This window comes from Ascidia mentula, chromosome 1 (assembly GCF_947561715.1).
Source record: "Ascidia mentula chromosome 1, kaAscMent1.1, whole genome shotgun sequence".
Taxonomy (NCBI): Eukaryota; Metazoa; Chordata; class Ascidiacea; order Phlebobranchia; family Ascidiidae; genus Ascidia; species Ascidia mentula.
Window position 1 is genome coordinate 23,589,635 of NC_138566.1, and position 26,885 is coordinate 23,616,519.

The window sequence follows — 26,885 nt, forward strand, 5'->3', positions numbered from 1 at the left end:
TTCTTGCTCGAACACTGGACATAACTTCCGGGGTATTGGGCTCTGAAAGTGGAAATGCATTACAAATTTGTGTTGTATTTTAATTCGTAATCATATATTTAACTAACCACAGTGCGGTCACCATTGTAGAAATGGTCCTCTAACTCCACCATGCGGAAATTATAAATGTTATTAACTAACCACAGTGCGGTCACAATTGTAGAAATGGTCCTCTAACTCCACCATGCGGAAATTATAAATGTTATTAACTAACCACAGTGCGGTCACAATTGTAGAAATGGTCCTCTAACTCCACCATGCGGAAATTATAAAAGTGATTAACTAACCACAGTGTGGTCACCATTGTAGAAATGGTCCTCTAACTCCACCATGCGGAAATTATAAAAGTGATTAAATAACCACAGTGTGGTCACCATTGTAGAAATGGTCCTCTAACTCCACCATGCGGAAATTATAAAAGTGATGAACTAACCACAGTGCGGTCACCATTGTAGAAATGGTCCTCTAACTCCACCATGCGGAAATTATAAAAGTGATTACCTAACCACAGTGTGGTCACCATTGTAGAAATGGTCCTCTAGTTCCACCATGCGGAAATTATAAAAGTGATTAAATAACCACAGTGTGGTCACCATTGTAGAAATGGTCCTCTAGTTCCACCATGCGGAAATTATAAAAGTGATTACCTAACCACAGTGTGGTCACCATTGTAGAAATGGTCCTCTAGTTCCACCATGCGGAAATTATAAAAGTGATTAAATAACCACAGTGTGGTCACCATTGTAGAAATGGTCCTCTAGTTCCACCATGCGGAAATTATAAAAGTGATTACCTAACCACAGTGTGGTCACCATTGTAGAAATGGTCCTCTAGTTCCATCATGCGGAAATTACAAAAGTGATCAAACTAAGTACAGAGCGGTAATTATGTGAAATAAGCTTTAGCCCCATTATGCGCACATTATTCTAATTGTAACTTTGCCCAAAATAGCCCACTGTGTTTTTAAAAAATTCCATATTTATTTGTTTCGTTCTTTCACCTTCAAAATTGCAAAAATCTGTAAACCGCTGCAAATTGCCAGGATGTTACATACATAATTGGTAGTTGGTAATCCAATCCATAACTAACCTTAACCGAAATTTACGCTGAAATCCAGGAAAAGGTTGGTGCAGTAAGGCGTGACGCTATTTACATCATGTGACTTGAAATCACGCGCTGTTTCCGTAGCTGCCATAGCTGCTCTCCATTGTTTCAAACGATCAATTTGGTTGTTTTCCGTTGCAAAATCGAATATGCCCTCTATTTCCATTAAGGTAGTTATTTGAAAAATCTGAAAAATGTTATGAATTTTGCAATACAAAAATATATTTGTGTTTCAGGCAATTTTTGTTGTCCACTGGCTGTTGTTTGTGTGGTAAGTTTGCCGTTGCAGCTCTTACCTTTTGTCATGTGGCTAGATAATAGTATCCCCAAACTTTGGTATTTTTGTTTAATTTAAAAAGTTATGGAGAAATTGTACTGTGGCTCATCTAAACGGATAGAAAAAGTCACTGAATAAATGTTTTGAGCTTTGCTAACTGGAATTTTTGTCAGCTAGGATCTGCTTGGTAAAAAATTGTACGGACTGTTTTGAATAAATGGAGTTAACTGTGTTCTCAATCAAACATTACCTAACTAAGTAGTGACTTTTGATATGTTTTTCATGAATGTCAAACCCTTTTCTGTTTTTGTTTTACTTAGGACGCAATTGAACTGGGGTGGTTCATCAGCTTATATATGGGGAAATGTAACAGTTTTGGTTCTTGCCGTGTGGGCTACTGCTGACCGACAATCTGTGGATGCTATACTTCTGGTAAGCTTGTGTATCCAGCAGCATATGTATTCACCGGCGAAATTGTTAATAGGTTTGAATTTGTGCATTGGTGGTATGATACTTAATAGCACCTTTAAAATGTTTGTTAATTATTTATTTATTTTTTCAGTTCATGATTACCATGTTGTGGTCGATTATTGTTGATATTGTTTGTCTTGCCTTGTTTTTTCCTCCGTCTGGGGCAAGTTCCAGTTCCAAGTTCAGTGCAGGTTAATGGGAACTAAAATCTAAATGGAAACTAACATTAAACAAGGCTATTTTGTTGCAGGTATGGCAATAGTGAACCTTATCTTCAAGCCCTTGTCTTTGATTCTTCTGTTTCAAATGTATCGTGACAGAGGTGGCGAATACAATATTAACTTTGGTGAGTTAGTCTCATTCTTTTGATGTGGATAACTTGTAGTTCTGAGGTTTGAAACTATATTGGTCCAACCTCTCGGTTGTGCTTTTTTAATCTTAACAGTGCCATATAATTTCTGACACATTTAATTAGTTCAGTGCAAATTAAACATTTGATTCGGAAGAGAAATAGACTTTCCAATCTTTGTAAGCAGTATTGCCCATGTCATGTGCTCAATATTTTAAGTTAAAACACATTTAGTTGATGAATATTCAGTGAGCTACAATTTCATTGTAATAGTATTTTTGTTTAGGTCCAAGTACTCCTTCCTATGAAAATGTGGGTGGTAATGATACGCCTGAAAACAGTGGCTCGAGTGCATTTCTACGACCACCTGTTGTAGAAAACAAGGCTTAAATCACAAAAAAAACAGTAACACACAAATAATAGTTACTGTTATACATTTACACAGAAAGTTTATTCTCCGCACTTGGGCATTTCACTGTATGTACGTATTTCATATTCTATATGTGTTCAACTTCGAAAATGAGATTTTACGTGTGCGTACTACCATGTATTATGCATTGTGTTTAGCCAGAATGTGTTTTGCTGATGTTAATCACGTTATGCCATATTTGTTTTTGCTGCCACCTTGACAAATAAATGTGAAGCTGTTTGCATGTTATATGTGCATTATGTATAATTATATGCAAGGAAACACGGCAAGTCTAGATTCGGTAGAAGTACTGTGGTCTTTATTTATGTAACTATATAGTCAACTACCGACTAGCGCACTGGGTGTCATTAAAATTGAAACCCCTTTAATTTCTACACACTTGTTGATCACGTTCAATTATGTATAAGGAATAAATACCTCAAAATCTCTTTTTTCTTGGAACGAGATTTTGTCGTGATGTCATATTTTGACAAACTTTTCCTGTGTATGATTCATGAAGCAACAGCTGCATTGCGTATCGGTCATTCGTTTGTTGTGATAATTTTGGTGTTTAGTTGGGTTGTCACTGAACGTATTGCAGCTCTTATCATTTACATTTATCTATATTAAACATTTGGTAACGTCAAAATAAGAACAACTCCCGGTCTGCCTCAAGGTTATTCGCCTATTTGTGCATCCGATGTACTACTTTCAAGAAAAAGCTAATTCTCTCGTTGTTGGTTCATTCTATAGTTAGGCTGTAATATTTTTAACTTCATACTTGATTTCCGAGGAAGAGTGAAATTGGACAAAAGAACCATAAGAATGTTATTTCGACCAGACATTGAGTTTGCAGGTCATACACACATAAGCTGCTACGAAATAGGCGGGTGGTTCCCAAATTGTAATACGCGTACACTATAGTGGCACGATCTCATTGCTATTATTTGCTGTTTTGATATTTCATGGACGTGGTTGATACACGAACACTGCATGAAACTTCAGTTTGTGCGCGCGAAAAAAGTAACGGAGCAGAGCGTGATGAAAACAACAGCTAACATAACAAAAAATCAAAACATTTTAACTGCTGTACCGCTTTCGCTTCTCGCTAAGCGTGCCGAGATATTATTGTTCCGTCGACAAATTTGATAATTAGATTAAAGTTATAGAGCACGCTGCGTTCTGCTGGGAATTTCAATTGTAACAAAACACACTTGTTTTCGTGGCTGCTGGGTAGAACAGGTTCCTTAATTTGCAAAACAATTGTCAGAGTTCAAAAACCGGCCATTATCGCGTAGTCAAAAAACGTTTTGAATGTAGAATCGACTATACATTCAAAGTTTAAATTTTTAATGATAAATGTTTAATGCTATAACGATGTTGCTGTATTGCGATTTATGCAGGCTTCGAGGTAATATACAGGCTAAAATCGCATTGTCAAAAACTATGTCAAAGAAAAGTATTTTGATGTGTATGGAAATTATCAGCTGGGCAGCTGCAACGGCAATTTACATATCTTCCATGGTTACAAAATACTGGAAATTCGGCAAACTTGGAAACCTGTCAACTCATTTTAATTTGTTTGAAATTTGCTTCCAATCAAGCCATCACTGCATTGGTAAGTCTTCGACTGTTTTCAAAAAGTAAAAAAACACTTATATTTATACAAGTGCCGTTGGTTTTTATTGTCAAAGTGTTTTGATTCTAAAATTGTGAAGCCATATGCAATAATGTAGCAAAGGTATGACTAGCATGCTCGCCTTAGCCAAGGATGCAGGTTTAATTTCTGTCGAATCTTTTAAGATTTTGGATTTTCCGGGGTTGGTATTCGTATATTGGTGCCTCGTGTCTTCATGCTTCTCGCCGCTGGTACGATTGCTCTCGGAACAATAATGGAGGTTGTTTGTTTAATTCGGGACGTTCCGAAATTTCTCCGGTTCAGTGGCCTCGCACTTCTCTATATTGGAGGTTTGTTAAATCGATATTATCCCAATGCGTGTAAAAAGAGAAGAAGAGATTTAATCCAGTTTGTCATCTCTTATAGTTTCCAGTAATGCCGTAAATACTGACGTTTATGTAATGATGAAATTATGTTCACATATGATCCTTTCAAAGGAAAAGTTTTTGTTGATTTTTCGGGGACAACAAATCTTATACATATTGAGCGAAATAACTTAAAAATTTGTTTTTGTTTTTTTAGCTTGTATGATATATGTGGCTTGCACGGTCTTCACAATTCTCAACAATAACGGAACATTCGGCTACTCCATATTTTTGGGCTGGACGTCGGGAATACTCTACATGATAACAGGAGTCTTCATATTAATAGCTGCCAAAGCCTCGTAAAATCACTACTGTTCGTGGAACTTTTTAGTAGCAGGAAAAATCTGTTGATGTTGACGTAAAAGAATCAGCCAAGAAATTTCGCTGTTCTGTGACTTTAAGTATTGGAAGAATTTTTGTGAGCCCTAATGATACTTTAAGTTGTTGAAAAGGAAGCAATATTGTTGTGTATATGCATAATGTTACATATATACAGCTCTAGTTATATTGTATCGTGCGAAGAAGCACAAGTACCTAACCGCTTTTCATTTTGTGTTTCAATGGAATACAAATTAATCTGTAGCTATACGGTAATCGCTTTTTTCCTGTGAGGTTTTAGAGGACTACCAGAGCGTAAGCAAAACAACAGCTGTAACCACAAAAAACAATCGACACTGCCGTGTTTATAAGCTACATGCTTTGCTGCTCGATGAGCGTGCTAAAACAATATTGTTCCCAATTTGCTACAAAATTAATAATTGCATTAATATCACAACTTTATGCTGGGCTTTCATGTTTACGACAAAATACGTTTGTTGTTTGGTTGGTGAAGGTAGTGTAGGGCAGATTCGTTTCTCAAAATGTTTGTAAAAGAACAGAAAAAGAACAGAAAGAAGCGGCACTTATAAAACCTAATCGTTTGAAATAGTGGCACTGCCTTCAGCACATGAAGGCAGTGCCACTTTGTTGTTATGCGTCAATTGTTGTTATGCGTCACTGTTTGCACTGCTAAATAGTATCAAGGTGGATTTTCGGTGATAGCTGCCTCGTAGCAGTGTTAGTTTTGCTGCGCAGCTCTGAGGTGTGCCATCTAATTTTTTCGCTGTCCTCCAGACTTGCAGTTTGAAGTTGCCACATCTATTTCAATATAATTCAATATATTGGTGATGTTTACATGCTCAACCCAATTGGTCTTCTTATTAAAAACTCAAACTCTGCCCAAAAAATTACGCCCAAAAGTGAGCGTGTGTCGCAAATACATCATAATGTAAATTCAATTGTTTAAGAAGTTGTGATTTAAGACTCTGCGTCTGTATGTAAAGTGACGTGACTGGCCTTATACTATCTGCCCATTGCAAAAAAAATGTGTAATTACGGCGAAAATGAAGCAAAATAGGAATTCGGACCCGAACCCGAACCGAAAACCTCGATCCGACTTATAACTCTAGATTGGTACATAATGATTCATGAAACTGTAAAATTAGCCGTTTACAATAGTAGATTAAGAAAATAAACAATGCTTTATAGTGGTCGGAATATAATTTCAAGCAATTTCGTTTACAATGTGCATTGGCATATATATTTGGTATTGTTCGCTGTTGTATTCGGGAAAATTTCAAAAAGTGAAAATTAATTTATACATCGTTTAAAATCACCATACACGTTCAATCAAATCGAAACGACTCTTACCATATTAGATTTTCTAATTATACTTTTTTGAAGGCAACCGATGCGTAGGTAAAAACAAGTAAGTTAATTAAACTACAAGTAAAAACTTTGTGACGAAGTCATATTCGTATGTTTACCTGCTGGGAACGTGTGCCAACTCCAAGGATTGTTGTTCCCATAGTTTTCGTCGCTTATTAAATAATCATACTACGGCCATTACTTTGGGCAGAGCAGCAGGAGAACCGCGGTAGTTGGGCGTGGCATTTGCTGAAAAACCAGTTGGAGTAAAAGAAAGAATAGTTTGGACTGTGATATGCCACCAAGATTGAGCATCGTTTATCAATAAAAGTTACTTGTGTTTCAAAAAACAATTAGACTTGACTTTTTGTCAGTGAATTTATTGAATATGGCACACAAATGTGTTTTAATGCTTTTGGAAATCATCAGCTGGACAGCAGGAACGGTACTTTATATAACATCGATGGTTACAAAATCTTGGAATTCACACAGTCTTGGAAGAATATGGTTGTTCCATGTTAATTTGTTTGAAGTTTGCACTATCTTACTCAAAACAAACGATCAGAGCTGCACTGGTATGTCATTTGTGACATTTTGCTGGATGGCTTAAAAAACACTACATACAGTATCAACTCGTTCTACTCTATAATATACTGTTGATGTTTACTTTTCTTTTTGTTAAATCTTTTTAGAACTTGGCGCTAACGAGGCTGCTTCTGGTATATTGGTGCCACGTGTATTCATGCTTCTCGCTGCTGGGACGATTGCTCTCGGAACAATCATCGAGATTGCTTCTGTAATATGGAAATTTTCGAAATCAACCCGGACCTATGGATTTGCACTCATCTGTACTGGGGGTATACTATACTTCAATGTTATTTTAAAATGTAATGGGACAGAGTTTAATGCTCTTTTGGCAAATCTTATTCAGATTTATGGTCTAAGAAAAAACTTTCGTCCGTCAAGATGTCGGTGTAACTTATATGACCTTCATTTGCGACATGTTTGCAAAATTTCATTTGAAAAATAGTTTACTGGTTACAGTTGGACTGACTTATGAATTTGTAAACACCTGGTTTTCGACTAGATCAGAATTTTTTTCTTTAATTTTCAGGTTGTTTCATTGTATTGGGTTGCACGGTGTTTTTCATCAAAAGCGAATCCCGATTCGGCTACTCCGTATACTTGGCTCTTGTGTCAGGGGTCCTCTACATGGTAGCAGCATCCCCCATATATCACGGCATCAGAAACTCGCAATGATTTCCAACTCCACATCTGCCTGTACAGCCTGTTCTATTTGGTTTTACCACTAGGTCTACTGAATATATTTAAGCTTATGTTTTTAATTCATCAAAGGTGTGGCTACCTTATTGCATTCACCAAAAAGCAAATGATGTTAACCTTGTTTTTCTAATGTCAAGATTGGTAAAGTATTTTTTAATTTTGCACATTTTTTGAAAGATCGGATGTTTTTGATAATTGTTCAAGAAAAATAACGGCAAATAAACGTGGCATATAGGCTATGTAGGTGCATAGTAAAGATACATCTTAAAATTTTTGTAGCGTAGTTTGATATTCGTGTTTCACCTTTCCAGTTTGATTAAACTATAAAACAAACTGCACTTAGATTGTTACGGGAGCTTTAATGCACGTTACAAACTTCCCCCCAGAAGAATTCGTTTGCAATCTTTGCGAAATTGGGAAATTTCCACTTCTCGCCCTATGAATTTGACACATTCAGAAATAACATTCGTTATACACCCGGTACAACACGACATACAATTCGTGTGTAGGTCTACTACCACAACAAAATAAATAAAACATTAGTTAAACTAGTATATCGCAAGGAAAAACTTACTTCCAGCGAAGGATGTGGGGATTTTTTGTAATTCACATGAAAGCACTTCTCGCTTTTAAACAGAAAACCATACATATTGAAAAAGTTAAAGAAAAACTTTGGCAGCGACAAACACAGCTTCCATGAAGAATGGCAGAACTTTTGACGGTCCTGGAGACCTTGTTTGTGGAAGCTGAATCCATATTCAACTCAAGACCCCTTGTCCCGGTGAAATTTGATCATAGGGACGAAGAACCGCTGTCCCCGAACCATCTCCTGCTGATGAGAGGTTCCCCCAACCTTCCTCCGACGATTGCAGAGAAAAAGGATTGCTACACAAGACGGCGTTGGCGTCAGGTGCAGTTTCTCGCTGACCATTTCTGGAAGAGGTTCATGAGAGAATACCTACCGGTAATCACTGCTCGTCCAAAGTGGCATGATTCTCATCGCAACCTTAAGAAAAATGATGTCGTCCTACTTGTGTGCGAATCTGAGTGCCGTTCGAAATGGTCGATCGGTCGAATCATTGAGACGTACCCCGATGAAAATAAAAAAGCTGAAGGCTCTCGTTTTTAAAACTCGTTTTTAACCTATCGTTTTTTTGTGGTCCAGATTACACCATACGTTGCCCGGGCTATAGCGGCTTTCTTTCTCCTGCTAACAGTAATAGTCCTCTTTTGTTTCAATGAATGATGACGGTGATTGGTACAGTCACCACAAGGTGGAAATCTTTCCCTGGCCATTTTGGTTGACAAGACCGTCTATACCCATACCAAGCAGCACTAATGAGACCATGTTGGTCGAAATGAGTGGTATTTTGGTCAGGTACGGACACGGGGTAATGCGACGAAACTACGCGTGAAAATATGCATTGGTCGTGTATAGCAAATCTATACTCAAGGATTTCAAAAGTTCAGTCCACGTACCCTTGATTACTATTCATCGCGTTGTGATTGTACATGAAAACCTCGTTCACGATTTTGTTTCCCAATGCATAATAAACATTCGCTTCGTGTTTATGTTTGTTTCAATAGTGCGCGCTTGGTAAAGAATAAGACATTTTAAAGTTATGATTCTTCTGAAAAGAACGTCAAGACCCATGATTTCCCCCAGCAATACAAACAACCAATGACTTTGCAGCTTATATAGTCTCTTGCGTTTTTCTGCTTGCTGCGGATTTACCGTAGGTTGAAACAGCGTACAAAGATTTATAATGATGGAAAGGTTGTGTAGAGGCAGAATAACTGCAGTATATAAAAAGTGTGGGTATAAAACCAGCATCGGTTAGCTTTGGTTCTTTTTGCAGCACGCCTTATAATAAAAGGCTGTATAAAACGTGAACGAGATGACTAAGCACTAAAAATCCCGTACTCCAGCAGTGCGAATGCCGTATGTCTGATTATGCGTTAATTCTTCAAACGGTACAGATATGATGACTCACATAGTTCCAGTAGAGAACTATCCAGCAATAGTTTACTATAACGGCAGTTTGGACCAGAAAGTAAAATATACACGGCGTCATATCGTACTGGGTTTGCAACACTCCAAAATGTTGAAGTTTGTAATCAGCAGGATGGAATCAATTACACTGATTCACAGAAGTTGAGGAATTTTGCAAGCAACATTGATTTCAGTTAAATTAGATTGATTGAAGAAGGTATATTTATACAGAACATGCCACCATTTGCAATACCAAATTTAATTCACTTGTGAGTCTTTTTATAGGAAGCTGCATGTTACTGCCAAGCGGCGGGTTAGATTTTTCTTTAAAACAAACACATTTTGGTGCAAAAACATCAGAATGATGACTAATTTAATGATCGTTGCGTACCAACATACCTCGCGTCTTTTTAACGGCAAATTTTTTTCATAGAAAAAACGCAACACTCTGCAATGAACAGGCGCGGTTTGTGCCGTTTTCGAGCGGAAGTTGTTTTATTTGTGATTGCATACAAACATTTAAAAATTATGCAACGTTTAAAATGTGACTGTTAGATGTGCTTTTAGACAAAAAGAATGTAAAGCGCACTAAAGCTGATCAGAGTTTAAAGTTCAAAATGTATGCATTAGAACCATACTAGTCAGCACATTCTTTGCTTAAGCATTTGTGTTTAACGGTATTACGCTCTTTGTGCCTAAATATGTAATTTGTGCCTAATTAAGTAATTTGTGCCCAAATATGAAAGGGTTCCTACAAATTTGATGATAGAACAAATTTCGCCTGCTAAGCATTGAATTAATACTTTAAAAACCTGAACGATCCGCTAACGATTTCGAGACTTTTCAGACGGAAAAACGAACGATGTATGTTTTGTCTATTTGTTTGTTGCTGAGTGTGCAAGTAATAAGTGCCGTGGAAGGTAAGGTATTTATAGCGTGAAAACGAATTCATTCTTCGGAATAGAAATATTCGCTTGGTGTGACGATATTGCCGATAACTTAGTTCTTGTACTCTCTACACAATTATTTATTTTAAGATGGAGATCTATGTGGGAAAAACAACTTAACACTCCAATTGCATAATCCAGTAGCACTTACATCAAATACCACATGGGAAGAAGAGTTTTGCGCTTATATTAACGCCCCAGAATTGTCGTACATAGTTATTTTGATTGAAAGTTCAACAAATGTATTACCCGATGGCTACGCCACGGTAAGTATTGTATACATGGAGATACTAGTTTTGCACTTTTGCATAACGCCCCAGAATTGTAGTACATAGTTATATATTTTGATAGAAAGTTTAACAAATGTGCTACCCTATGGTTACCCCTCTAGTTCGTGCCAGGCTTGGACAACTAGTTAATTCCAGTTAGATGAAATAAGGGAATTGCTGCTATGTTTCAATATTTCATTTCATTTTTCGACAACATATATGAATAGTGTAGCACGCAGCGTGTCGATTTTGATCGGTAAATTTAGAGAACAAAAAAGAAAATGAAAAAAAAAAAAAAAATGGGCGAAAAAATGGGGCGTGAGCAATAAGGTGGACAATTTCTCGTGAAATCGTAGACCAGGTTTTCAAATTTATTTTTGTGAAAGTTTTTTGTCCAAGTCTGCAATTTACTGTCGTCCATGTCTGGCTTGTGCACTTATTCAAGCGAAGTATTAACTTTGTGCTGAAAACAAAACAAATGCGTTAAGGCATGTGGTGTTAACTTTTATCATCTTTTGTTAAATACTTTTTAAATATTGAAAACACACACATGGCACAGGTGTGTTGAATCCTTTGATTTTTTTTCAATCAAGGCCCCAAAACAACTTTGCAATTGTATAGATTGAAGAAACATCGTGGAATATGATAAGATATCTCGATGTTGGAACTTCTCAATCGATGACAACAATATCGTTTACAAATCAAATTATTATCGATTATCACTATGACGACGAAAACAACTCTGGAATGAACAAGTTTACGTTCACGGCCGAATGTAAATAAATCAGTTTTCTAATGTTCTACTTAGCTTGAGTGGTTCTAGGAATTAAGAAAAAATCTTGAATGTACTTTAATTCCCCAGGCCTTGGTCATGAAGTGATAGGAGAGGAGCCGCAACAGAAAGGAATATGCAGCGGCTATGGTTTGTATCCATTCTATGTTAAACATAAAGCTGATTGGTCTAGTGTCGTGGTTTGTAAATCTCATTTGCCTTGAAGGTATTTGCGGTAAAAGAATCCTTGAGGCGTCCGCGGAAACTAACTTTACGCTTTCTTCACCAAACTTTCCCAACAACTACCCTTCTAATAGTGATTGTATCTGGCTGATTAAGGCACCAACCAACATGAAGGTTCAATTCAGATTGGATGTTTATAACATCACAGATGAACAAGACGAATTGGAGGCAGGTTTATGGTGGCTTGTATTCGATGTATTGCAATCGACTGTTTTGTAGATGTTTTTGATCAAAAAATCGTTAAAAATAAAGCAACAAGAATAATTTATCACTTTACTTTTTACAGTTACCAAAAAATTTCGTTTCAGTTTACGGACTTCGAGGAAGGAAATATTCTGGAAGTTGAAAATCATAAAACGTACATCACTGATGGAGAAACACTACTTGTTCAATTCACCAGTGATGGATCAGAAGAAAATGACGGCTTTCAGCTAATCTACTGGACGAATAGTACAGTTTTACATAACTGAGATATTTTTCTACCACGAATGTTTCACGTTTGAATCGCCTATGATGTGTATGGCCTCCTATTTATCCTATGATGTGTATGGCCTCCGTTTATAGGTGTGTGCAAATCTTGTTTAACTTTGAAGGTTTTTGCGGAAAAAAGAATCTTGTGGCCTTAGTTGGTGTTAGTTCTGCACTTACTGTACAAAACATCCCTTATGGAAGTAAATGCACATGGCTGATTACTGCTCCAACTGAAATGAATCTCCTCATCCGTTTGGACTATAATCTCCGCACTGATGTCTACAATTTTGAGGCAAGTGTATGTTAGAGCAACATGTCTTTTTTAATCGGTGTTTTTCAGACATGGCTACTTAAAAAATAATTGCGTTTTGGACCATATACAAATGCAAAGATGTATTTCTGCCATAAAATTAACACAACTGTAGTTAAAACGGACAGTTTTTGGCAATATCACACAATAATCAAAGAAGTTCTTTTTAGTTTTTGGACCCAACAAAAAATGAAACCATTGTGGTTCATGATGGCATAACATACATCATTGATGGAAACAAATTAATTGTTGAATACATCCATCAAGGAGGGGAATATTTTCAGCTTCTTTATTGGGCGAATAGTAAAGAAAAATACTTACATATGTAGAGTTAAAGCATAAAATTTTAAACCTTATCATCAGCACTTTTCAACGAAAAACACGCGAGAGGGCAAAGCCCCATCCCACGGACTCTGTTTATCATACATTTCTACCTCCACCTATATCTAGTAAATGTAACATGCTTTGTATAAAATGCATTGGTCAGCATAGCTTTGACAAACAACGTTTACCAAAATCATAAAAAAAACTGTTAAAACCGAGAATGAAACAAGGCAGATAACTGTTAAACCAGTGGTATGTTGTTTGATGTTCCAGCGTGTATGAGTTGTTTTGACATTTAAGGTATTTGCGGTGAAAAGAATCTTGATGCTATCTCAGGAGAATTTTTAACTCTCTTTTCACCGGACTATCCCCAAATCTGCGATTTTAAATGCAATATGACAAGAGTGATTACAGCCCCTCCCCACATGAAGGTTCAAATCATGTTGCGAAAAACTATTGGTTTCACTGATGGTAGGGACTTGAAGGCAAGTATACTGAGATTTACACAACGCAGTATGCAATTGGAATGGTTTTAAAATATGTTTCCTTTAAATACCACTGATTGTTTTTGTGAAAACATATCTTCAAAAAAAAAATGTTTTAGATTATGGACCCTCTCGACGGTGTAGAAATTAGTATTGCCAAGGGGATTTGGTACAGCACCATCGGTAGGAAGCTCATAGTCTATTTCATCGGAAGCGTGATGTGGAACGGATTTAAAATAATCTTTCAAGCAACAGGTAGAAACAGACATCAGCACGAATATGATTTACAACGTGTCATGTCCAAAAGCCGTTTTGCCGCGACAATAATACACGTATGAATATATGTAAAAACGAAAAAAAACTGGTTTGGTTGAAGAATCGCATGATCTACGTATGTGCAGCGGCTGTGGTTTGTGTCGCCTTCTCAGAGATTGTATTGTCTTTTCCTATGATAGAAATGCCAAATTCTAGTGCAATTAAAGGGTACAAGGACATCGCGATCAATCAAGAGTCATATTTAAAAAAAAATAACACATACTTTTTACCGAAGCGAGGAAGTAGTGGTCCCACAACCAGTCAAGCAAAACTTTAAAGTTTGTGTTTCAGCGTGTGTAAATCAGACTTGTTTTTAGAAATTTGTGGTGAGAAATATTTCAATGCCACAGAGGGAGTCCGTTCTAACCTTACCTCGCCAAACTTTCCGAATTTCTATCCTCCCAACAGTAATTGTACTTGGGTGATTAGGGCTCCACCCGACATGAAGGTTATGTTCAGGTTGGAGGTTTGTGATATTAAAGATGAAGGCGACAATTTGAAGGCAAGTATATTCAAACTCGTATGCGGCATTGCGACAAGGACTTAAAAATTGTGGTCTTGCGTTTTGGACAAAACGTAACAAATCTCCAAATAAAAAAATGTGCGTCGGTACGTAGGGCGAAGTTAAGATGTTAAATACAGCTAATACATGTTTGAGATTAATCTTCAATAATTATAGCCAACATTAGGCATGTTTTTTTTTGAGCTGAAACTTTGCAGACGTTCATGACATTTTTTTTTATATATTGTTTCAGTTTATGGAGCCTTCGAATAGACGTTTCATGAAAGTTGATATAAATACAACATACATTAGCAGTAAAAACGAACTGATTGTTCATTTCGCCAGTGATGGAAAAAAGGAATATAACGGATTTCAGTTGTTCTACTCGGCCAATGGTACGCTATAGCCAAGTAAATATTGATTTAAGTTTAATGATCAATTTCAGTGCCGAAAGCTGATGCTTCCTCAACTGAATCAAGAAACATTGCCGAATCGACCAGCGAAGACGCAGAGAGAGAAAATACAGGTAGAAGTGATTGATTTCCTCTTATGCTCGTTTATCTAGGTCTTCGCGGAAAGTAATATAATAGGGCTTTGCCCGATGTTGATATTGCAATTGCTTTACCACAGTTCCTTGACGACTTTTCATTTTCGATTAAACTGTATTTCTATACCTGTTGTTTAATTGAAGATCAATGCGGTAGAACGCACATTTTGGTCAAAACTGGGAAACGAAGCTTCCTTTCTTCACCAAATTATCGGAGAAATCCTCCTTCGAATGTTACATGTGTGTATAATGTTACAGCTCCAAAAGGGGCGTATATCCGCATTTGGATCGTTGGTAATACAAGGACTCGAGGACAAAACTATCTAAAGGCAATTTGGGGTTTAATTCATATCACATGTTCTTGGAAATAATCAACTAATGTTGTTAAAATATGCAGATCCAGGACACTACGTCAGGGGACGTGATCTCTTCGGAATCAGGCGTCGCTGAAACGGCCTATTTGTTTGCAAAGTCCAACAAACTTACTCTTACATTTAGCAGCAACAATACGGTGCTACCTAGAGGGTTCAAGTTAATGTTTACATCTGGTAAGTGAAGTCAATAGGTAGCTTTTCAAGTCCAATGCTCTGCTGACGTACTATGATATAAGCACCAATATAAAATCTAGGATAGCACAGATAAAGTTTGTCAAGACGTGTTTTATGTTATGTAATACTCACTATCGTAAAAGCCAAACATTGTTGTGAAGGAATGTGAAACAATTTGGGGTATGTGTAATGTTATTACTTTAGTTTTCAGTGACACTGATTGGAACAAAGTATCACCGAGAGGAAAGATACACAATGAATACGGTTTGCGTTTATCTTGCCAGACGTATCGATAGGCATGTTTTTGTGTTTTAAATAAATAACTTGGTTTTTCTGTTTCAAGGTTCTTGCGGTGATGTGGATCTTGACGTTTTCCCAGATGTCGACCAAAGTCTTACTTCGCCAAACTTTCCAGGCAAACTCCCGTTGAAGATTAAATGTGTCTGGAAAATTACTGCTCCTGTCGGCATGACAATTGCAATCATGTTTTCTAATGGTAACTTTGGTGATTTATCCCACAAATTGGAGGTGAATACGGCTGTTTGTAACGTTCTGTATTTTAAGTATTTCTGTAATCAAGAACATATTTGTCGACTTTACAAACACAGTTACGTAGGATTACTCCCAGTCCCCAATCCCTTAAATTCTAAACACAAAATCTTCTGTTACAGTTTGTAGATCCAGCCAGGAAAATTCCTGATGGCTTACCAGGATTTTACAGAAGTGGTGGAAACCAATTAAATTTACGATTTACAAATTATGAAACAGAGGATGACAAACGAGGAGGATTTCGATTGGTCTACTCTGCAATTGGTGAAAATCGTAGTTATGAAATTAATTATTTAAAATCTGAATTTCAAACAAAAGCAGAAACTTTCAGAAACAAATAATCCAATTAATGATTTAGAGAATTGTGGACAAGAATATCGCATCGCCGATCTTGGTGTTCTGGGATCCATAAGTTTACCCAATCATCGTGACAGGAACAAAGTGGTGACATCGTGCATGTGGCAGATAACAACTGACATCAAACAAAGGATTTTAGTTGAATCAACAAGATCTGTGATGGAAACTTATGGTGATTATCTTCAGGCAAGTTGCGTAAAACCATGAAAATAAATTCCTTAGTGTTGCGAGGGTTTTTTTTGTTGCACAAATCATCGTTTTTGTGCATATTCAAGTTCATGTTAATCGTCTGCCTGTTAAACACGAGTAGACAAATCACATTTATTCACTTGAAAGAGAAAAGAAAACACACAAAGGCATTTAAATACAACATAAATGTGCTTACCTAAGCCCCAATTTTTTTCTTACCATTTGTAGTATTTTCACGATGCTGGTGAAAACATGAAGAAAGAACGCCATGTCTCCACTCCTTACATTAGTGAAACAAATAGGTTAATTATACGCTTTCAACTCATCACTTCTAACGAACTTCAAAGAACGGAATTTAAAATGACATACACTGCCGTCGGTAGGTTTTGCTACCTTTTGTTTTCGCATTTGTATACAGTATGGTAATGTTATCTTATACCTTAGTGGCAGCAACAACCAAGCTGATAAAGTCTAGTCTAATGCATTAATATGTTTAAAATCCTGTAGGATAACATCATACACAAAGCATTAATTTTTGTTTTAATCAGAAAACAATTAAAATTTTTTGTTATGTTTTGTGTTAACTCTGTTTTGTATTCTTTCAGTGGGAATAGACACTCCAACTACAAATGGGTCAGACGTTTAGAAGGCAGCAAAAAAGGCCTGCTGTCTTGTTTGTAACTGACGCAGAATAATAGTAAATATTGTTATAATGCAACAAAAGATACCTAAAATTCCTAATTAAAAATTAAGCCTTTATGATCCTGTTTTACGAAACCAGAAAGCGTAAAATCATAATTTGTGAAAACAATTCAAATGACCTCACGATTTGATGTTGTATTTTCCTACTAAAAAGTGTACTGTACCCGCTGTCTGCCTCGAGTCAAAGCAAACTCAGAACTGTAGTAAACGTACATATATATTCGGAAACTATATTCGCTATTTTACCAAGTTGAATATTTTTTGCCTCATAAACAGAGGGGAACGATCTGCATTCGTAAAACCGAATCCAAATCCATTTGTAAAACGGTAAAGTTTTTGTATTATAACCAAGCTCATACTCCAAAAAAATGTGATGTTATGTTTTCGTCGAACCAAGATTATGATGTACATAATACAAGCATCGTTTTTATTGTATTTGTTTATTGGTGTTATTGGGGCCCCCACAGTGTACAAGTCAATGTACCTATATGCGATGGTTAAAAGATCGACTACAAACTATAGCATAGGGCACTCGACCTCACAACTAAGTCAAGAGCTAAGTAGCGTGGTGAAGGTGGCTATTATTTTTTAAAGCCCAAGGGCGCGAAAAACCTCAATGTCTAAACAGGATGCAAAGGAGCACAATTAAAACAATGTTTATTGTATAATACGAAAGTTTCGTAAAACAAGTATTGCACTTATTCAGTGAGCCTTCGAAACGAATTGTCCCTTTTTCCAACCTCCACGTTACACGCCCGCTAAGCGTTATGTACCAACCTCATACGTTGTTTCATCAGCAAATCTATTTCAAAGAAAAACACTCAGTTGTGAACAGTCATCGGTTTGTGCCGCTTTCGAACGGAAGCTGTTTTATTTATGACTGCGTGAAAACATGATTACTGTTAATGTGCTTTTTGTTAAAACGAATTTCTGTTCAGCCCAACCCGAAACATTTGCCATGTGTCCAGCTCGTCACATACACGTGTCCAATCAGAAGTACACAAAAACGTAGATTTGTTTTTGTAAAATTGTCGGGAATACTCAATGAAAGTAATAGATAGCGATACATAGTGCAAAATTTAGCAATGTTCATCATCAAGGAAAAGTAAGTGATCATACACAGATGTATTTCAAACATGCAATGAAGCTAAAGGGATGGAAATCCGTTTATAGATGGAACCATTTCAATATTACGGTGGATAAAATATATTTCAATGCTCTACGATGCAGCTGGTGACACGTACAAAATTTTGATTTTGAAAAAAATTGTCAAAGTCAAAGCAAATGTTGCAGCAAAAAAATGTGCTATAGTGGTATAGCAAGTCCAACCCTCATGGCGGCGCTCATTGAAAAAATATATACAGCAGTCGTCATAGCGTTAAGAATGGCAAAACAGGTCGAATCTGAAAATTGAGGTTAAACGTGTGTGACAATTACATTAGCTTTGTTGCACACCACACTTATCTAAACGTTTACAATCAGTGAGATGGCACTCTATTTTTGGTCCCAAATTATCGGAAAGGGTAATCAAAGCAGATTGTATTTCGAGAAAGTTAAGCAAATATTTATTCAAATGTTGCCACCACTTACAAAACAAAATTAACCATGTCTTTTTACCGAAGAAACGGCATGTTGGCGATGCTGTTGGTTTGGTTTTACTTTAAAACAAGCCCATATTCTTAGGTAACAACACCCGAATGGTGATAACATTTGCTGATCGTTTTGCGTCAACATCTGTTTTTTAACTGTTTTTTTTTTCAAAGAAAAATCGCAACAATATGCGATGGACAGTCATCGGTTTGTGTCGCTTTCGAGCTGAAACTGTTTTGTTTATGACTACATGCAGGCACGTAAAATGTGATGACTGTTTGATGTACTTATTTTCAAAAAGGAATGTATAACGCACTGATGATGATAACAGTTTAGTTTTTGAAACGCACTGATGATGAAAACGGTTTAGTTTTTGAAACGTTCGCATTAGTATACCATAAGAACCAGCAGATTTTTTGATTTGGCATTTATATCTTAGATAATGTGTTTTAAGTGTTTTGCACCTGAATATGAAACAATTTTTGCAAATTTGCTGATTTATGCAAAAATTTAGACAACTAAGCTTTAAATTAATATTTTCAAATCTGAATGTCTGCCTAACGATTTGGAGAAATCATTATTTTTTTCCAACAGATGAACGACTGGAAAGTTGTACACAAGATGTACATTTTGGCTGTTTGTATGTTGCTGTCTGTCCAAGTAGTGAGTGCAGAAGGTAAGATACAAAAGCAAAAACACTCTTTGGAATAGAAATATTGGCCTTGTATGAAGATATTACCGATACTTTTGTTCATGGCTGATTTTGGACAATTATTTATTTTAAGATGAATGTGGGAGAAACAACTTTACTCTCCAATTGCATAATCCAGTTGCACTGTTTACATCAAATAAAATATTGTGGGAGGAATTTTGTGCGTCCATTACCGCTCCAGAATTGTCGTATGTTGTTATTTCGATTGAAAGTGCTACAAAGGTGCCACACACAGGCAACCTCAAGGCAAGTATTGCATAACCACCCCGACGTTCGTGTCAGGCTTGGACAATAATACGATTCTATTTCTCTAATTTAATGAAATGTAGCTTTCATACTTTATAATTGTATAATATTTATCCGTCCATCAGCATTTATTACTCAGGACGATTTTTTTCAGCAACAATACGAATAGTACCGAACAAAACGTTTCCATTTTCATGCATAAATGATGGTCATTTTTATGATAAAATAAATAAATAACAATAAAGCAGGCGCTTAAAAAGGACTAAAAACGTTCTCGGGTAATCTTTGAACGATATTTGATTTACTTTTTGTTAAATTTCTTTCGTCCAAGTCTCGTTTTCTAGCTTTATAACAGCTTTGTGCTGATAAAAAACAGACGCTTGAAGGCTTGTTGCGCACACCTTAAACTACCTTACATTTATTGCGTTTTAAATCTTGAAGACACATTTATGGTACAGGTTTGTGATAAATCCACGCATTTCTTTTAAACCTAAAAGCTCGAATAAAACTTTACGACTGTATAGATTGAGGAAACAGCGTTGGCATGGGAATATAATTTCGCTCTTCAAAATTTCACATCAGAGACAGTAAAATCGCTTTCAAATCAACTTATTGTCGAATATTACAGTGATGACGAAAACAATACAGGAATTCACAAATTGACGTTCACGGCAAAATGTAAATACATCAGTTTTGTGTTTGTACAGCATTTAACTCCAGTGGTTGATCGAGAAGAAATTACAGATAAAAAGAATTAAATTTACTTTCCTGTAGGCTATGGTCATGAGGTTAAAGGAAAGGAATCGCACCAACCAGGGACATGCAGCGGCTATGGTTTGTATCTTTTCCAAATGAAACATAAAGCTTTATTGGTTGGGTTTGTTTTGATTAGTTTTGTGCCAGGGTTTAAAAGACTTATTTACTTTGAAGGTATTTGCGGTAAAAGAATCCTTGAGGCGTCCGCGGAAACTAACTTTACGATTTCTTCACCAAACTTTCCAAACAACTACCCTTCTAACAGTGATTGTATCTGGCTGATTAAGGCACAACCCGAAATGAAGGTTCTGTTTAGGTTGGATGTTTACAACATCAAAGATGAACAAGACAAATTGAAGGCAGGTTTAAATAGGCGTGCATTCGACTGTTTTGTAGATATTTGTGCTCCGAAAGCATTGCTTAGAAATTAGGGCAAAAAACTGTAAATTTCATACAGTTGGCTTATTACAATTACCAAAGAACTTCGTTTCAGTTTGTGGACTTCGAAGAAGGAAAACTTCTCAAAGTTCATGTAAACAAAACGTACATCGCTAATGGAGACAAACTACTTGTTCGATTCACCAGTGATGGATCAGAAGAAAATGGCGGCTTTCAGCTAATCTTCTGGGCGAATAGTAAGTTTGATATTTTTGTACAACGAATAACTAAAATCTTCTTTAGTTATGGTTATAAGTGCAAATGTGTCTTATGGAGTGGCCACATAGTGGTTTCCAATCAAAACGAAAAATTTGCCTGTTGGTGTTTTGACGTGTACGTATCTTGTTTTTCCTTGAAGGTATTTTTAGAAAAAAATATCTGGAAGCTTTAGTGGATGTTCGTTCTACGCTTACTGTACCAAATGTTTCCGAAAACGCTTTGGCGAGTAATTATGAATGGCTGATTGCAGCTCCAATCGGCATGAATCTTCTGTTTAGGCTAGAGGTTGATGATGTATATGTTGGCAAGATTGAACTTGCCAATATTGAGGTAAGTACATGGAAGCCCCCTCGACTTTTTAAAATTATGTCTGTGGTTGGAGCAAAGACAGCGACGTATTTCTGCCCTAAAACTATCATAACTGAATTTCAAAAACCCTACAAAACTCAAAGAAATTTGTTTTAGTTTGTGGATCCAACGAAAGATGAAATTGTTACGGTTGAAATGCGTACAACATACATCATGGGCGGAAACAAACTAATTGTTCGTTACTTCGACGGATTAGAGGAAGGCAAAGATTTTCGGCTGATTTATTGGGCAAATGGTACGAAAATATTCTTTTCCTAGAAGTAATAAAGTGCCTGGGCAGTGGGGCGATCCTGCCTTGTTATGCGTAAGCACGGTACTACTTCTGCGTTGTCTGATTACGGTGGTGAAGATCCCCTACGTATGTGAAGGTCGCTTGACAAGTTGTGCAGCGCCAGTGTGCCTTGGCCATAATATACCCCGTGAAACCAGTGAGCTCCTGTCGCTTAAAGGTAGAGCATTGCGCCTGGTTAGCCCAGGGTCGTGAGTTCAAGCCTCACCGGTGCCTTGATTTTTCAGATTTCGCTCCGACTTGTCGAGAAAATTGACTGATCCAGCTAGGCTGCGAAGCCTGTGAAACTATTACTTTCCTATATCGCTTTTATCGTTTAATTATAAACGTTGAACAGTCAGAAGTATTTTTAAAAAAATTTCATATATTTTCACGTCAAACTATGTATTAAATGTATAACCCTCTTCATGTTAAAAAATTACATCGGTAAATATATATATTTGGTGGGCTAATTGTCAGAGCAAAGTTTGCAGCAATAGTTTCCTTACAAAACTAGCGAGAAATGAGAATAAAACATCGCTGATTGTTGTAAGTTGGTTGATGATGTGCTAGTGTATGTAAATCGTGTTGATCTTCAAGGTGTTTGCGGTGACCAGAATCTTGATGCCCATGAAGAATACCATACCCTATTTTCGCCGGGCTTTCCTCAAGACTACTATTTGAATTGCAACTATACAATTGTGATTACGGCTCCTCCAAATATGAAGGTTCAAATCGGGGTGGTGGACAATTTTGGTTTCAATGATAAATTCCACGCGTTGAAGGCAAGTTTTCTGATATCCATATGGGGCTGTATGCAATTGTGTATATATAGTACCTCTAAACACCCTTTTTAATAAAAATAGTACCTCCCAATGCCCCTTATTGTTATCATGAAAAGTTGATTTTACAAACTGTTTCAGATTATGGACCCTGCCGACGGTTTAGAAGTTGATGTTTCTCCACAAATTTTATATGGCACTATTGGAAATAAGATGATAGTTATTTTCATCAACTCTGTAACATCGCAGGGATTTGAGTTGGTCTACCGCGCAGCAGGTACAACATGTTGGTCATCAACCTGAATGTAATTTACATTGCGACATGCGCTATATGCCTTTTACCAAGTAATTAAGAATTTTCGGGGGGTGTATGAGACAGCATATGTTCTTGCTACATTTAATAATTTTTTGCAATGCCTTCGTATCCATTCTTTTTATTGGGATTATTTGCAACCAATTGGTATGGAAATCAGACCAATTTTATTGAAATATTTCTACCGAATAGAAATAGAACATCCCATAGAGCAGCAGATTGGATACAAGGGCAGCAATGTGATCGCTCAATATTGATACAAAAAAGGGCAAGAAAAAATCGCAAAAACACATTTTTCTAACCTGGACAACATGGGGCGTCAAACATGTGGTCGAAACAAAAATTAAATTGTGTAAAATCTATTTTGTTGACTTTGCAGAATTTTGCGGCTTAATCTCAAAAAGGGCCTACAAGGGATTTAATTCTAACATAACTTCTCCAAACTTTCCCGATATATACCTTCCTAACAATGATTGTATCTGGGAGATTGAAGCTCCACCCGGCACAAAGGTTATATTTTGGTTAAACGTTTATGATATCCAAGACGGACACGACAGGTTGGAGGCAAGTTTAATAGGACCTGCATGCGATGTTATATGCGACATAGATTTTTTTTAATTATATGTTCTCTTTTGTTTCGGGTAAATGTATAAATTTTAAATATGTGTCTATTTAATGAAGTTGCAGACATTGCACGCTATTTATTTTGTAATCGTGTTTTGCATATTGTTTTAGTTTGGGGACCCTTCGAATAAAAAAATTATGAAAGTTAATAAAAATGCAACATACATTACCACTGGAAATAAACTGACAGTTCATTTTACCAGTAATGGAATAGAGGAATATAAGGGGTTTCAATTGTTTTTTACAGCGGCGAATGGTACGTAACAGACGTAATAAAAATTGATATTTTAATTTAATGATCATTCATTTTCAGTGCCAATACCTGATGCTCCCTCAAGCGACGTAAGAAACATCGCCAAATCTTTTCGCAGGAAATCAAGCAGTGATGAAACAGGTATGAGAAGTGTACGTGCTTTTCTATAGTTTCTCAAATCCCCATCATATTCATTAGCAATTTAATTCACTGTGGCTTTTGTTTAATCAAAGATATTTGTGAAAAAACCCACATTTTTGTCGACATTGGGAAACGGAGTTTTCTGACTTCGCCGAATTATGGAAACGATCGTCTTCCAAAAATTACATGTGTATGTAACGTAACGGCCCCAAATGGGACGCATATCCGCATATGGATTGTAGATATTTCAAGGACTCGCATTCAAAAGTATTTGCAGGCAAGTTGTGGTTTAATATACGAGCCTTTTTATAAAAATGCTCCGATCAAAAAAATTAGTTGTTTGTATTGTAAACAGGTACAGGACACTGTGACAGGAGCGGTTATGACACCGTTTGCAGGGATTGACGAGTTGCCGTTTTTGATCACAAAGTCTAACGAAATTACTCTGACCTTTAGCAACAAAAAAAGAGTGCTGTTTGATGGATTCCAGTTAATATTTGAAGCTGGTTAGTAAAAATTACAATAGCAGGGTTTGGATTTAAATGGCGATGCATAATAAAGAGTTTTTTAAAGTAGAATATTTTTTCCTATTTGTTTGTCAAAGACCCTTTGTATTATTTTAGTTCTTAATGACGAAATTTCGGACAGAGTATCGAACAGAAGAAAGATATCCGAAGAATACGGTTTGCGTTGACTTTTTAAGATATGTCGACATGTGTGTTTTTATTTTAGTACATGAACATCTTGTTTACTTCCGAAGGTTCTTGCGATTATGTGGATCTTGATGTTCTACCTGATGTTGACCAAAATATTTTCTCGCCAAACAGAAATTACGATGTTAACCTCCCATGTGTCTGGAGAATTACTGCTCCTGTCGACATGACGGTTGTAATCATGTTGCATACTTGTGACATTGACAAAGTTCACGACGCATTAAAGGTGACTTATGCGTAATACGGTGCTTTGTTGTTTCTTGTTTTTTAAATATTTTTGCACTGCAAAAATTAATTTGGGGAATGTAAGCAGACCCTGCAGTACGCTGTCACTTGAATTGAAATAGCGTTTAGTTTCTTTAAAGCAACACTCTTTTTTACTCTGTGCAATTTCACATAACATGACATGTCACGTTACAGTTTGTAGACCCAATCACCAATATAACTACCGACGTAGGACCTTATTACGAAAGTTTCGGAAATAAATTGACTGTTCGATTCACCAGTGATACACCGAAGATACGAAAAAAGTTTCGATTGGGGTTTGCTGCAAAAGGTAACATACGTAGAAATGCAATGAAAATTATGAAAGCAGGAAACAGAATTTTTGTGTAGGATAGTCTAGTTCAGGGGTCGGCCACCTTTTGTCAAACTCGGCACTCGAGGTGATTTTTTATGGTATTCCAAGTAATTTACGAGTTCCTGCTCAAATAAAGTAAAGTCAAGTTTTTTTTTCAAATTGTGTTCATTTAGGCATTTATGCATAGATTGCACGCGTAGTCATGAAAATTTTCACATAATTTGTGGACTGAAACGTGGCGTTTTAAAGGTTGCCGACCACTGTTCTAGATTTTGTGGATTATAAATCTGCCATCTACGAAGCAAAAGTTATAAAGTATACAATATGTCAAATCTAATTCGTGTACTTTATATCGTTCTCTTATGTCGGCAAATATGGTTCGACAACAACACACAGAAGTTTTTAAAATGTAAATTTGAAAAGCAAAGGAAACCTTCGGAACCAAATGATGCAATTATTAATTTAGAAAAGTGTGGCAAGGAAATTCACATCGCTAGTTATGGTTTTCTGGGATTGATTACTTTGCCAAATCGTCGTGGAAAAAACGTGTACATATCGTGCGTGTGGAGAATTAAGACTGCCCCCGGCCAAAGGATTCTGGTCGATGGCTCAAAATCTACAATGGAAAAATTTGGTGACTTCTTTCAGGCGAGTTTCCCAACACAATACAAACATTAGGTCCCTTGTATCATGCAATTATTTTCGAGATTGCTATGCACGTTGTTACGTTATAGAAACGATGTTCTTTTTTGTCCCAATAATTTTTTTGACACTTGCAGTACTTTCACCCTAATGGACGAACACTAAAAAGAGAACGTCACGTCTCCATTCCATACATTAGTGAATCTAACGATCTGATTATGCGTTTTCAACTCATAATTACCAACCAACTTCAAAGAAAGGGATTTACAATGACCTACACTGCCGTTGGTGGGGTTTCCTTCATTTTTGTTTTTGTTCTAGCTGTTCAATCAAATTTATACACAATAACTCTGTTGCAAAACAATGAAACTGCGCAGTTGTGTGAATCACGATCATAACCCGAGCACTCAAAACGGAAGTAACATCGCTTTTTGATCAAAACATTTTAAATTTATTTCTATAATCTCGCAATGTTTGTTTTTCTTGTAAACGCTGTTGGTTTTATATACTTTCAGCGGGAATTGATGCTCCAGCTACAAATGGGCCAGACTTAAAGATTCACGAGTCTAATGGAAAGAAATGCTCAACTATTTGCCACTGACGCGAAACTATTTTATGTAAGAAATAACACAATAGGTAATTTATTGTAAAAACTGAAATATATTATCGTATCGTGCAGTTTTTAACTAACTTGATAATTGCAAATTAATACGCCTCAATGACACGGTTTTACAGAGTACAATGGCGCAAAGTGACCAATACTCTTTGCATGGTATTTGTGATGGAAAACTTGATCAATTCAATGCAACAGATCTTATAACTTAATATTGTTTTCTGCTATAATATCAAATGTATTATCGTCGCCAACCTCGAGTTGAAATCAATCCGAGGTTTATATATTCGGAAAATATATTCGGAAACAAACTCTTATACTTGCCATAAACAGTGACAAATTCTACCAACTTTAGGCACTTGTTTTTGTGACTTGAGCAGAACAGCAGGAGAACCGCAGTTGGTGGGGGTGGCGTTTCCTGAAAAAATCAGTTAGAGCAAA

The 26,885-nt window shown here is 36.5% G+C and overlaps 4 protein-coding genes across 4 annotated transcripts; all 4 read left to right on the top strand.

The window, feature by feature from the left end:
- The first annotated feature begins 1,209 nt into the window (after window positions 1-1,209).
- On the top strand, window positions 1,210-2,878 carry LOC145910048 (type-1 angiotensin II receptor-associated protein-like). The gene is made up of 6 exons (XM_082997143.1): window positions 1,210-1,313; window positions 1,380-1,414; window positions 1,741-1,852; window positions 1,983-2,082; window positions 2,142-2,237; window positions 2,527-2,878. Exons 1-6 carry the CDS (start codon window positions 1,293-1,295, stop codon window positions 2,628-2,630), a joined length of 468 nt encoding a protein of 155 aa, XP_082853269.1. The 5' UTR covers window positions 1,210-1,292; the 3' UTR covers window positions 2,631-2,878.
- A 1,178-nt stretch (window positions 2,879-4,056) lies between these two features.
- LOC145914244 (uncharacterized) lies at window positions 4,057-5,158 on the top strand. The gene is made up of 3 exons (XM_083002048.1): window positions 4,057-4,267; window positions 4,453-4,617; window positions 4,850-5,158. The coding sequence occupies exons 1-3, from the start codon at window positions 4,096-4,098 to the stop codon at window positions 4,993-4,995; spliced, it is 483 nt and encodes a 160-aa protein (XP_082858174.1). The 5' UTR covers window positions 4,057-4,095; the 3' UTR covers window positions 4,996-5,158.
- Window positions 5,159-6,656: 1,498 nt separating this feature from the next.
- Window positions 6,657-7,638, top strand: LOC145890179 (uncharacterized). The gene is made up of 3 exons (XM_082981210.1): window positions 6,657-6,953; window positions 7,071-7,235; window positions 7,493-7,638. The coding sequence occupies exons 1-3, from the start codon at window positions 6,767-6,769 to the stop codon at window positions 7,636-7,638; spliced, it is 498 nt and encodes a 165-aa protein (XP_082837336.1). The 5' UTR covers window positions 6,657-6,766.
- Window positions 7,639-10,517: 2,879 nt separating this feature from the next.
- On the top strand, window positions 10,518-26,432 carry LOC145890188 (cubilin-like). The gene is made up of 39 exons (XM_082981219.1): window positions 10,518-10,575; window positions 10,693-10,868; window positions 11,493-11,646; window positions 11,734-11,793; window positions 11,870-12,054; window positions 12,195-12,336; window positions 12,480-12,649; window positions 12,838-12,970; window positions 13,292-13,476; window positions 13,596-13,731; window positions 14,109-14,293; window positions 14,547-14,688; window positions 14,739-14,819; window positions 14,985-15,130; window positions 15,238-15,388; window positions 15,732-15,916; window positions 16,060-16,201; window positions 16,296-16,480; window positions 19,370-19,451; window positions 19,561-19,733; window positions 20,258-20,411; window positions 20,508-20,567; window positions 20,664-20,848; window positions 20,983-21,124; window positions 21,286-21,476; window positions 21,612-21,750; window positions 22,384-22,568; window positions 22,707-22,842; window positions 23,258-23,442; window positions 23,614-23,758; window positions 23,816-23,896; window positions 23,989-24,086; window positions 24,252-24,402; window positions 24,520-24,579; window positions 24,657-24,835; window positions 25,030-25,165; window positions 25,656-25,837; window positions 25,969-26,119; window positions 26,347-26,432. The coding sequence occupies exons 1-39, from the start codon at window positions 10,518-10,520 to the stop codon at window positions 26,430-26,432; spliced, it is 5,517 nt and encodes a 1,838-aa protein (XP_082837345.1).
- The last annotated feature ends 453 nt before the right edge of the window (window positions 26,433-26,885 follow it).